General features: G+C 40.3%; 1 protein-coding gene across 1 annotated transcript; it reads right to left on the reverse strand.

The window, feature by feature from the left end:
* Positions 1–756: 756 nt before the first annotated feature.
* On the reverse strand, positions 757–12,135 carry TUBAL3 (tubulin alpha like 3). The gene is made up of 4 exons (XM_037511482.2): positions 12,123–12,135; positions 8,437–8,680; positions 3,842–3,994; positions 757–2,245 (listed from the first exon to the last, which is right to left on the reverse strand). The coding sequence occupies exons 1-4, from the start codon at positions 12,123–12,125 to the stop codon at positions 1,302–1,304; spliced, it is 1,344 nt and encodes a 447-aa protein (XP_037367379.1). The 5' UTR covers positions 12,126–12,135; the 3' UTR covers positions 757–1,301.
* Positions 12,136–13,213: the final 1,078 nt, after the last annotated feature.

Raw genomic sequence — 13,213 nt, forward strand, 5'->3', positions numbered from 1 at the left:
GGACTAGGCCATAAAAATAAAGCTATAAGCATAACAAACGGGAAAAGACAAACCTGTTAAATAAGAAATGTGAAGATCCCCCACTCAGTAACAAATTAAGTGAGACGGCCGAGAACTAACCAATCACAAAGAGACTGGTGGAGCTTTAGAATAATCAGGGAAAGAAGGTCTATATTCCCTGAGACACGACTCCACTTTGGCTTCCTTGCCCCTCCCAGGCCTGGTTCCCTGGCCTGGGAGTCCCACTTTATTTCTGCTCTTTTTCTCCTCAATAAACTTTTTCTTTCTCTAAACAAACCTGCCTCTTCTCACTTGCTTGCCTGTGCGTCTGCGAAGTTCCTGCTGCGGCTTCGTGAGACACCAACCCGTGGGGGTCTAGTGACTGGGACTCAGAGCTGCCCTGCAGCCTGGGATCAGTTCCTGGTTGGGAGACTAGGCCTGACAATTGCGATATCAACACGATCCAGTAGCTCACAGTCACTTCCAAACCTTAGAAGATTCCCAGGTTGCAGTGCTGACTTACACGAAGAGACTGTCCCTTGTGATTATCAACCCATTTGGTTTAGAGTGGAATCTATGGCCTTATTTGATTTGCTTTCCTTTATCTTCTAATTGTTACAGGACAAGGAGAAGGGCACCCCAAACCCCACAAACCTGCCTGCTCTAAATAGGTTCTGCCATCCGCCACAGCAACACAAAACATATGAGACTTTAACAAAAAAGAACTTTAATACAATTAGTAAACAATACAAGAAAGGCAAAGAATATAATTTCTAAATCAAGCACCCAAAGTTACCCATTCCCTCTTGGGTAAAAGTCCACCCAAGCAGGATTGGCCCAGAGCAAGGCTCCAAAGCCTGCCACAAGTCTAAAGCATCTTCCAGTGGGGACCCACAGAAAAGGATCAGAAACAACCAGACAAGTTTATAAGGTAAAGGGCAAAATCAAAATCAAGACAAAAACTGCCACTGTCACCTCCCCACGGGTCTCACCCACCTCTGTTTCACCCAGTCCACGACCAAAAGGCAAGCGCAGTTTCTTCACACGTCTCTCGGTCCATGTGCCTCCTCCAGGTCTCCTTCTGGCTCTCCATCCTGCTTCCTTCCTTCCTCAGTCTCCTCTCCAGCTTCTTCTCCTCCTTCTGCTCAGCTCCACCCTCCTTTTGAGTGGGGCAGGGAACCTGGAACCTCCCCCTTTCTGGGGACCACTCTGTTACATAATCAAGAAAACTCTACCCACTAAATGTATAAGGTCCTGAAAAGAAAGTATGACACTTTAACATCCATTTTCACCACTCATATTTAATCAGAAACTTCTCCCACTTCCTCATAATCCTTCTCCAGAACTGCCAAATCTTCCCTGGCCTCTGAGAACTCCCCATCTTCCATGCCTTCTCTAAGATACCAATGTAGAAATGCTCTCTTAGCATACATGAGGTCAAACTTGTGGTTCAGACAGGCCCAGGCTTCCACAATTGCTGTGGTGTTGCTCAGCATACAGACTGCCCGCTGGACCTTGGCCATCTCCCCTCCAGGCACTACTGTGGGCGCTTGCCTGCTGATGCCCACCTTGAAACCAGTTGGACACCAGTCTACAAACTGAACAGAGTTCTTTGACTTCATGGTTGCAATTGCTGCATTCACATCTTTAGGAACTACATCTCCTCTGTACAGCAGGCAGCAGGCCATGTACTTCCCGAGTCGAGGATTGCACTTGACCAGCTGGTTGGTGGATTCAAAGCAAGCAGCAGTGATGTCTGACACAGAGAAATCCTCATAGTAGGCCTTCTCAGAAGAGATGATGGGGGCAAAGGCTGTCATGGGGAAATGTATTCTCGGATAAGGTACTAGGTTGGTCTGGAATTCAATGAGATCCACATTTAAGGGTCCTTCAAACCTGAGGGAAGCAGTAATGGAAGATATCACCTGACCTATCAGCCTGTTAATGCTGCTGTAAGAGGGACGTTCAACATCAAGTTTATGATGGCATATGTCATAGATGGCCTCGTTGTCCACCATGAAGACACAGTCTGAGTTCTCTATGGTGGAATGGGTGGTGAGGATGGAGTTGTAAGGTTCTACTACAGCAGTGGCAATTCTGGGAGCCGGATAGACAGAGAACTCCAATTTAGTCTTCCTGCTATATTCTACTGAGAGCCGTTCCATTAGGAGAGATGTAAATCCTGATCCAGTACCTCCTCCAAAGCTTCGGAAAATCAAGAATCCTTGAAGCCCATGGCACTGTTCTGCCTGGGGAAAGTAAGTGAGACATGAGAACTCAGCCATAAGTCCAGAAACAGAGATCATGGTGGGATACAATTCCCAAAAACAAACAAAGCTCTCAGAAGTGACTGGCTTGCCATTACTGAGTCTACAACAAACTTCTTACTTTGAATCATACTGGTTACTTCTGGAATGGGGGAAGTGCTTTAGAGTTTTACTATAAGCAAAGCATAAATATTCAACTATCTTTCCTGCCCTCCATGAATTTATCTGTATGTGATCTAAGGCAAGTTCATTATCGATCACAAAGAAAAAAAGGAAAAAGACTAGCAAAATATCAAAGCAAAATACCCCCAACCAGTAGATAAAGTGCATTATCCCCCTTACCTCCATCACTGCGCTGGTGTAAAAGGCATTCATTATCCAGTGACTATGCCTAACACCAGAACATTTACTAGACAAAGGTTCTCTAGAGGCAGCTACTTGCAGACTTAACTCTCAGTAAACAGAGTAATCTCCAGGCAGGGCTTAACCCCTGTTAATTTACAGAGAGTGGTTACCATGGAAAATGACCAGGTTTGGAGTGTTTTGGAAGTCTCTGATAAGGAGACAAACCTTTGCCTAAGCAGAAGGATGGGGCTATTCTTTAAAAAGAAGGACATCATATGCAAGAATGTGGATAAATCTTGAGGGCATTACGCTAAGTGAGATAATTCAGACACAGAAAGACAAATACTCCTTGACCTTACTTATTTGTAGAATCAGAAAAGGGGAACTCTTAGAAACAGAATACTATTGATAGTTGCCAGGACCTGGGGGTGGGAAGGGTGAGGGAAATATGTTAAAGGATTAAAATTTCCAGTTATAAGATGAAAAACTTCCAGGGATCTAATGATTGTGATAGTTAATACTGTATCATATACGGGCCTCCCTGGTGGCGCAAGGATTAAGAAGCAACCTATGAATCTGTCCACAGCCACTGCAGCACGAGTTCAATTCCTGGCCAGGGTGCTACCCACACGGCGCAGCAGACCTCTCCTGCCTTGCCTGCTGCTCCCCTCAGCACTGTACTTTGGTCAATCTGCCTGTTCTGTTCCCCACTCTGTCTCTGGTGAACCCTCTCACCCCCCACACCTCTGGCCAGTACCCCAGCTCTCGTATGCATAAATAAATAAATCTTAAAAAAATACTGTATCATATACTTAATATTTTCTAAAGAGCAGACCTTAAGTGTTCTCATCACCAAAAAAAATAAAATGAGATCATTTTGTGAGGTGATGGATGTGCTAACTAAACTTATAGAGGTAAACATTTCATAACGCATATGGACATTAAATCATCAAGTTGCATGCCTTAAATTTATACTATGTTTATGCCAATTAATATTGCAGTAAAGCTGAGAAAAATATTTTTTTTTAATTTCCTCACATAAATTTTTTAAGGAGTAGATAGGGGTTACACAGTTGCAGCATCTTTCAGCCTTCCTACAAAACCCCGTGTAACTGAAGCCAACGGCAGGACACATCTTAGCTCTAAGAAAGGAGGCGGGTGATGATGGTAGTGGGCAGTGCTGATGACAATTGGGAGGTGTCTGCAGGAATTATGGAGAAGGGGGTCACTTGCCAGCTTCCGGATCCTCTCTAAAACAGGGTCGATGATCTCTGAGCCCACAGAGTAATGACCTCGGGCATAGTTGTTGGCAGCGTCTTCCTTTCCGCTCACAAGCTGCTCAGGGTGGAAGAGTTCTCGATACTTGCCGGTTCGAATTCCATCTGCAGAAGGAAAGCAGGTCAGGGCATCTATCCCACTCAGTGGCTACACTCTGTACATCTTCACACAGCCATGGACTCTTACCCCAATTCTTTTCCCTAATATTGTGGTAAAGTAATAAATCTTAACTATCTTCCTAAGTGCAGGAAAAGGTACAATTATTTACATAAAGACTGAAAGCATAGTTTCTGTCCTACACCCTTTGTTAATTTCTTAGGGTTACCAATACAAATCAAATAAATTAGAACCTGGTGAATTAAAACATGAGAAATTTATTTTCTAACAGTTTGGGAGACCAGAAGCCCAAAATCAGGGTGTTGGCAGGCTTGGGTTCTACTGGAGCTTTTGAGGGGGAGATTTTTCTGGGCCTCTCTCCTAGCTTCTTGTGACTACTGATAATTCTTGGAGTTGCCTGGCTAATAGCTGGATCACCCCAATCTCTGGTTCCATCATGCATTGTCCTTTGTCTCTATGTGTTTTCTCTTCTTACGAGAACTTAGATCATTGGATTTAGACCTACCCTAACCTAGTAAGACCCACTCTTATATAAATACATTCGCAAAGACATATTTCCAGACAAAGTCATATTCTGGAGTTCCAGGCTGACGTAGACTTTTTGGGAGACACCATTCAACATGGTACATGGCATATGGCACTTGGAAAATTTTAGACAAGTATTTCTACCCTCAAATAGCAGCTATGTGCTAGGAAAGCATACCTTAGCAATATATATTACTATTTTTGTGCTTTAAAAAAGACTTAACAAAGGTGAGGCAAACTCAAATGCCCACATGACTCAGATGCAGTTTTCTGTGTAGACAAGAGCAACCTTTGCTGGGGTTCATTGCCTTTCAAAACCCTGAGAAGCATGAGAAATATCAAAACATAGCCTGTCCCACAACTCCACCCAAAGAGCATGATTCCTGAAGAGTTACACAGTGACATTTGCTGTAAATAGGCCTGGGAAATGTTGCCATGGTTACAGTGGGCACCGCATCCCAGCCCATAGTAGTTAATAGCATGCATTCAAGAACCACTTTCCTGGTTTATAACTTGCCTTCCTCACTTAGTTCTAGAGTAGTGACTTAGACTATCTAAGTCTCAATTGTTTTACCTCACAAATAAGGACAATAATAAGACTGACTCCACTGAGTTACCATGAGGATTAAATGACAACTTAATGCCCTATGACAACTTCCCCCAATAAGACCTATGACTCCTCTGAACTCTTTTCCCAGTCTTATCTCCATTGCTCTACTGCACACACACCTAAGTTTTAGCCTCTGGCTCCTGTTAAATTTGTATGTTCTACCAAACCTCTGTGAACTTGCAAGTGCTGGCCATTTGTGGGAAGATATTTGATGGTTCCAGTTGGTCATCCCTTCCTTGGTGATACCTCTGCACCTTGCAGAAATTTCTATTTATTATTAGGTTGACTCATATGAAATTGACATTTTTAAGTTTAAGAAAGGTCATTCATTGGTAATTTTATGTGGTTCAATGTAATACATTTATCAGTGTTGCTATAACTGTTTACATTTTCTTCTCCACTATGTTTTGCTGCTTCCCTGGTAAAAGAGAATGGCTTTTATAAGACAGCAAACCCAGTGGCTCAAACCCAGTTCTGTCCTCAATAATTCAACTATCTTAGGTAAGTTTCATAACTCCCTGAGACTCAGTATCTTCATCTATAAGCAGAGAATGACAATAATATTTCCTGATAGAGTTGCTGAAAGGACTAAAGCAAAGTATCTATGTAGTTCCTCAAGTAATAAATAATAGCAGCTTTGAACTGACTAATTATTCACAAAATTCATCTGTTGAGGCTCCAGTTCCCAATATAATGGTATTTGGAGGTGGGAGATTTGGAAGGTAATTAGTTCAAGAGGGTAGAGCTTTCATGAATGGAATTAGTCCACTAGAGAGAGAATCTCGCTACCACATGAGGGCACAGCCAGAAGATGGCTATCAGCAAATCAGGCAGAGAGTACTCACTATGTTGCCACTCTGATTTTGGACTTCCAACCTCCTGAAATGTAAGAAATAAATTTCTATCGTTTAGCCAACAGTTTACAGTATTTTGACTAAAGAGCCCAAACTAAGAGAGTAGAAGGGCAGGCATCAGCATATATTTAACTTTATATTTCCACTCCCTAACCGAAATGTTGACTGAATTATGTTCAATTCTCCCCTTACATCCTTGACTCTCTCAGCCTTTCCTTTTCCCCACCCCTCCTCCCTCCACAGCATTTTCATTTGTCTCTGCAGGCAGCCTGGCTAATGATCAGAGTGATGGACTCCTTGCCAGCTCAGAGTCCATCCTTACCCTGCCCCCTCCTTGCGTGCAACATGAATGACCTCAACATCCAGTACAGTAGATCAAGACAAGCAGGAACTTTGCTCTCTGGTTCCCTTCAAACCCATGCTCAGCAGCCTCTTCTTTCTTCACTTTGACCCTCAAGTCTATTTTTCAAAATGAGTACTCTAAACTTCTCCTTTCTTCTTGTTCTTACAAACCACCCTCATTACCCCATTTCCTGAATAAACCCTTCTTGTTGCCACTTCTTCTGTCCTCTCCTTCAAAGAAGAAAGAGGGAGAAGGAGAAGCACAAACTGCAGTCTTTCCTGCCCATCTGTAACATAACCGTTCCTCCACTTCTCTCCTTGCTCTGTCTAAAAATATTCTCAGTGGAATTCTTGAAAAAACACAACCAAAAATGCATTTTCTTCATTCTAAAACCACTAAGACTGATTTGGTCTGGATCATCACCCACTATCTTTGAATATCACATCTGTTGATAACTCTGTAACTCTGACTTTTCACTGAACAACTATATTTCCATTTTTTCAACTAGAATCACTCTACTGACACTTTTAAATGTGTCATGCCCACAACTGAACTAAATTTATTTCCACAAAAGTAGGTCTCACTCTGGAATTCCTATTTTGCTAATCAATCTCATTATTGAATCAGTAACATCTGGTGGCACCTCCTATTAATCTCTAGAATATTCATTGCTCTTATATCAGGTCAGAATACAATGCAATTATCTCTCAGCCTCCACACTAATCTCACCTGTTCTTAAAGTCATCAATACCTCCTTACTTTTAATTCTTTTACAACATCTAGCAAAGAAATATTGAATCTGAAAAAAAAAAGAAATATTGAATCTGTATATTCAATATTGACGTATCCTAGCCTTGACAATTCTCAATGTCCCCCTTTTAATAAAAGCTGCTATCTTTTTTTTTTTTTTCATTTTGACATCACTCTACTTTCTCCATCAGTTGGCTACTTGATTTCCCTTCTTTCTGATAAAGAAAAAAATTTCAAACCAGTCTGTACAGACTGGATTTTCCAAAGATGGCTACCACAATATTTCCCTCCCACATGTGCTTTTAGACTCTCCTTATTTCTGCCTCAAAAAGGTGGAATCTATATCTTCTCCGTGATTGGATCTTTGCAATTGTCCCAACCCACTAATAACAGTTGAACTAATGTTATGTGATTTCTTCTCAGGGAAGGTTATAAAAATGCCATGGACTTGTGCTTTGTTATCTGGGATTTTTGCTCTTGGAACCCAGCTGCCATGTTATAAGGCAATCTAACCAGCCCACAGAAAGGCACATGTCACCCACACTTCAGCCCAGGCTCCCAGCCAACAACCACACCCACTTGCTAGCTAAGCAAGTAAGCTTTTCACTTTCAAAGTGGAGCCCCCAGGTTCTATTTGGGCTTCTAGCTGATACCATGTGACACAGAGTGAGCTGTCCCCTCTGAGCCCTGCTCACATTATAGATTCATGGACAAAATAATGATCATTACTCTTTTTAGACCGTAACTTTAGATGGTAATTTATTACATAGCAATAAATAACTGATATATGGTATTAAACCCAAACCCATCCTGCTCTCTACTTTTTTTCTCAAATCAGTATCACCCCTTCTCTCTATATCATTTCTCTAGCTTCATTTCCAGTATTTTTACATTAGATACTATAAAATCAGTCAGTTATAATCATAAAATGATACTGATTTTCCACACAATGAGTAGATTTGGTTCCTTGCTTCTTTGGAGTCATTTTCAAATATTCTACTCTTAAGCAGGTAGCTAATGCCAATTTTTGAGATTCTTTGTCATAAGCTTCTAGCAATTGGCTTTCAAAGCCAAGAAAAGATACAATGTCTATTGTATTTGGTGTGTGTGAAAAAAATGTTTCAAAGGTTTTAATTCATTTCACCACACAGTAAAAGAAGGCCAGCTCATCTTCACTTTGGATATACCTGTCATGTTGATCATCTGAAATGGCCATTGAGTGACCCTCTAAGTTTGAAAAAGGCCCATATGAGACTGTTTAAATATATTAAATAAATAATTTGCTTATCCTACCCACTGATACTTGATATTTGTTTCAAGTACCCTGGAGTATAAAATTCATGTTACCTATAACAGTTGGCTCCAGGTCCATGAAGAGTGCTCTGGGCACCTGCTTCCCAGCTCTTGTCTCATAGAAGAACGTATCAAAAGACGCCTTCACATGATCCTGTTTTACATTTCCCAATGGATCCACTCTACTGTCAAGAATGATGCCATCTGGCTGGATTCCATGTTCCAGGCAATAGAGTTCCCAACAAGCATCCCCAATCTGGACACCAGCTTGGCCAATGTGAATGGAAAGGCACTCCCTCTGAAAAAAGCCACAGTATGTCAGAGCTGAGGAGCCTTCTTAGACAACATGAGCTCAGCACTCTGGACAGAAACCAAGCCAGCACAAGCCAACAAGAGAAACTGATTATAAGGATAATTAAAATTGTCTCATAGAAACCAAAAACCAGTATATAGTTAAACTTCAGGGATAATTGAACCAAGGACTCCAATTCCATTAAAGGGTTTCTTGCAGCAGTGTATGTTAAATACCTCTTGTGTGTTAGGCAATTTGAGATATCTATATATACATATATTCTTATACAATCTGCATTTGTACATACTATATAGTTACATATATTGTATATGTATATAAAATTGGTTTACTCACCCAGAAAAAAAAAAAACTAGCTAGTTGTTCGAAAGGAATAAAAGCAAAATCAATGTATAACCTTGTCATGTATTAAAATCCATTGCAAATAAGTTAAAGAAGTTGCCTTATATATTGAAATTTTACATTCACTATTCATGTAGGCTGTAATTAAGGAAGGCCATACTAAGCTTAAAAGTAATGGAAAATTTGCCAAGAAAACATGAAACAGATTTAACAAGTCCAGAATGTAAAACTTCTATATCATAACTAATAGAAATATTGAATATGTATCTACTAAAAAATACCTGAGTCATCCACAAGATACATATGTAAATGATATAAGCAAATTACAAAAGAATGAAATAATCCAAAGGCAAAAATTTAGACACGATGGTGTTCACAGCATTATTATTCATAGGAATGAAGAGCCACGAACTAGTATAGTAAACAATTCACCCATTGTTGGACATTCAATGCAACCATTCAATATTTACAAAAAAAAATTATGGCATGGGAGATGTTTATGATAAAATACTAAGTAAAAAGTATGTAAGTTGTATAATTATATTAAAGTATGATGTAAATATATTTTTAAATAAGCATAAAAATCTTTTAAAAATGCATCAAAACATTAACTAGCTTTATCAGGGTAGTGATTTTTTTTATTTAAGCTTTACTGTTTTCCTTCATTCTCATCAATCTCTACTCTCCTACCCTACTTTAAATCACCACTCACTTTTTTAAGGCAAATATTTTTTTTTTATTTAAACAGACACAGAGACCCAGTTATCTAAATAAGGGACAGAAGTTAAACCTTAAAAATCTAAAGAAACAACAATCACTGATTGTACTATTGTGTAGTCATGGAACAGGTCTTACAGGAAGAGGAGCCTGTTTTCTGCAACACCAGAGCCCTTCAAATTGTTGGTGTGATAAGCTGTGAGGTAGCCCTGCCAGCCCCAAGGCTGCACTTTTCCAAGTGCAAGAAGGCTAGGGAAACCTTATCAATAATTGGCCTGGAGTCCATACAGACAACTCCTGGGAGGAACAGAGAGAGAAAGAGAAAGAATGAACTAGTCACACCCCTGCAATCTGACTTGGACTATGCTCCTGCTCAGAGTGCATCACAAACACTTGCACTTTGGCTCCCACATTCAGAAGACATAACAGAGACCTCTTTGCTTTCTGGGCAATCAAGTTCACTGCTTGAATACAACTTCCCTCCTGTTTCTTCTCCATGCAGCTCTCAGTCCCTCGTGTCAAAAATTAAAAAATCAATTTAGAAAGCACTTCACTTAGTACCAGCAAATAGTCTAACCTCTATCTAGCACATTAAAATAACAAAACACATTCCATCATAAACAGCTTCAATCCTCTCCCCTCCTATTAGGTTTAATATGATCTCAGTACATTAGCTACTAAAATCAGATCAAAACTTGATTCCTAGGGCCTTCCCTGGTGGTGCAGGTGGTTGAGCGCGGCGCAGCCTCTACAGCGCCTCACAGCCTCTGCAGTGAGGGTCCCACCTGGCGCTGCAGACCTCTCCTCTCACACCTGCTGCTCCCCTCAGCAGTGTATTTCATCAGTCTGCCTGTTCCCTGCTCTGTCTCGGGTGAATCCTCCCACCCTCCTGCACATCTGGCCTGTACCCCAGTTCTTGTATAAAAATAAATAAATCTTTAAAAAAACACTTGGTTCCTAGATTTAGGGGGAAATGCAAAAGATGGGGAGAAGGCAATTCCTAATTTCTACATCATTAAAATCACTTATTGTAGATTTCTCTTATAACACCCCTCCTGCGCTGTCTACCACTCAGCGCATGCACAATGCACAGACAGTATTCGTTCACAATATTCCCAGTGAAAATAATAACTAATAAACATAAAAACATCACTATTCTTCATGTGGCCGGTTACCCAAGCAGTTCAGACATTGGAATGAAACTGTTTTGAACTACACATGAATACTTAGTGGGAGAAGTAACAGAACTGTGCCCTACGGTATAGAAGGCCATCACCACTGCATTCTTCTCACAGCCTTCCCCTCCTTTCCAAACTGTCTATTAAAATACTAGTCACACTGTGAAATATAAGATTGAGAGATGCCCACTGGATGTCAACCTTGATGAATCACAGCACGTTAACATATACTGCTACAAAACTTATTTGAATTACTAGGAAGGCGCAATTTTCTGCTTAGCTTTTTATTTTGAAATAAATAGGAATTGTGGATTGACATAGAATTTTAAGAAATAATACAGAAAGATTTCATGTACCCCTTGTCTATCTACCCCCATGCAAATATATTGCAAGACTACAGGACAGTACCACACCCAAAACTGATATTTCTATTACATACAGAGGACATTTCTGATACCATAAGAATCCCTCATACAGTAAGGCAAAAATTTTAAGTTAAACCATTTAAACAATTTAAAATGTTGGTGAGAAAACCCACTGGCATGAGATGAACAAAGACAGAAAGCAGTTTTAAAGGTTGCTTCCACTTCAGAGTTAAAGACTCTAAGACACTAAAAGTTACTGTGACTGGCACATAGGAGATTAAAGAGACAGTGGATCTGAAAAGGTGGCCCTCAAACAGAATTATTGTAACTGTACTCATTCTCATCCCCAATGAATTGAACTGAAGAGAGGACATGGACAACATCAGTGTTCTTTACCATGTCAGCATTTAAAAGCTTAGCAATGTTAATTAACCTGACTTGAAGTCCCCAGAAACTCTAAAGACATAATAAAAAGTGAAGCAATTGGTTTCTATGAAAAAACCAACACAGTGGGTCTAAAACAAACGTGAAAACTAAAGCAAGGATAGTTTCTCATGACAACATTTCAGTTAAAGACAGTGACTAACTGTAAATCAACTAAGCTTTTCCTAAAACCAATAAAACTACAGATGAATACATGAGTTCTTCAAATCTGCTTCAAACATGAAAATTAAAAGAAACAAATGTCTCTTTAAAAATGCCTTTTCTTAAATTAAGAGTTGATTAAGTACTGTTTGGTGGAGGGAAAAGTATCTAATAGGATGAATAAAATTTTCCATACCAACAAAGCAACACTGTCAAAAAGGCAGAAGTACCTTAGCCACTCACCATGCTGATCTGGGTGCCCCCACCGCCCTGAGGTAATGACTGAGCACACAGCCCAGGTTGGCCTTATCACGGGCAGGAAATGACTCCACCTGATGGCTGGCAGCTTGACTCACTTAAAGCAGCACAGCCCCTTTCCAGTTCTTCAATTCTCCAGTCTCCAGATCTGTGTGGAGACTGAATACCGTGAAATAAAGGGGTGCACAACCACAAATGAGTAAATTAGAGTTTATCCAAACCAGCTTCCAACTTATACCTATGTTGAAACTAACAAATGTGTATTTTTTTAAATATATCTCTAATTTTAAGAATTTAAGCACTGGTGGGGAAAGAATATGTGTAAAACTTGCTTTTTCCTTTTTTTTTTTTTAAAGATGTATTTATTTATACAAGAACTGGGGTTCAGGCCAGAGGTGCAGGGGGTGAGAGGATTCACCAGAGACAGAGCAGGGAACAGAACAGGCAGACAGACTGAAGACACTGCTGAGGGGAGCAGCGGGCAAGACAGGAGAGGTCTGCCATGCCATGTGTGTATCTCACCAGCTGGCCAGGAGTCAAACTTGCGCTACAGAGGCTGCAGACAGCTTCACAGCACTGTATTCAGCCTGCTGTGTCACCAGGGAGGCCCAGTGTCAAAGATTTTAAATAGCATTGGTGTGCACAGGGAGAGAAGAAAGGATTTCAGACAAAAATTTCCCATTAAAACTCCCCCAATTACCCATCCCCTTGTGGGCAAATACCCAGCCAAATAGACTCAATTTAAAGTGGGGCTGCTGAGGCCTGAAAGCTTGCCACAAGTCTAAGTTACCTTCTGGTGGGGAAACAGTAAAATGGGTCTAGGCCCATCCTAAAACAGAAGGAGAGGCCCAAAATTCAAAATATACCATGGGGTACATTTACCACATGTAATCCACCATGGGGTCCAGATAACAACTGGCAATAATAACTGTGTGATCTTACTAGCTGGAAAAAAAAAAAAAAAAGCAGTATAATATGGATCACTTGATAAAAAGTTTTGCTAAACTAGCTTGATTTATTTATATACTGTAAGAGCAAAGATTTTAGAATTATTTATTTATTAATATTAGTATACT

The sequence above is a fragment of the Talpa occidentalis genome, unplaced genomic scaffold (genome assembly GCF_014898055.3).
Source record: "Talpa occidentalis isolate TD23 unplaced genomic scaffold, MPIMG_talOcc4v2.1 talOcc4.14, whole genome shotgun sequence".
Lineage (NCBI taxonomy): Eukaryota > Metazoa > Chordata > Mammalia > Eulipotyphla > Talpidae > Talpa > Talpa occidentalis.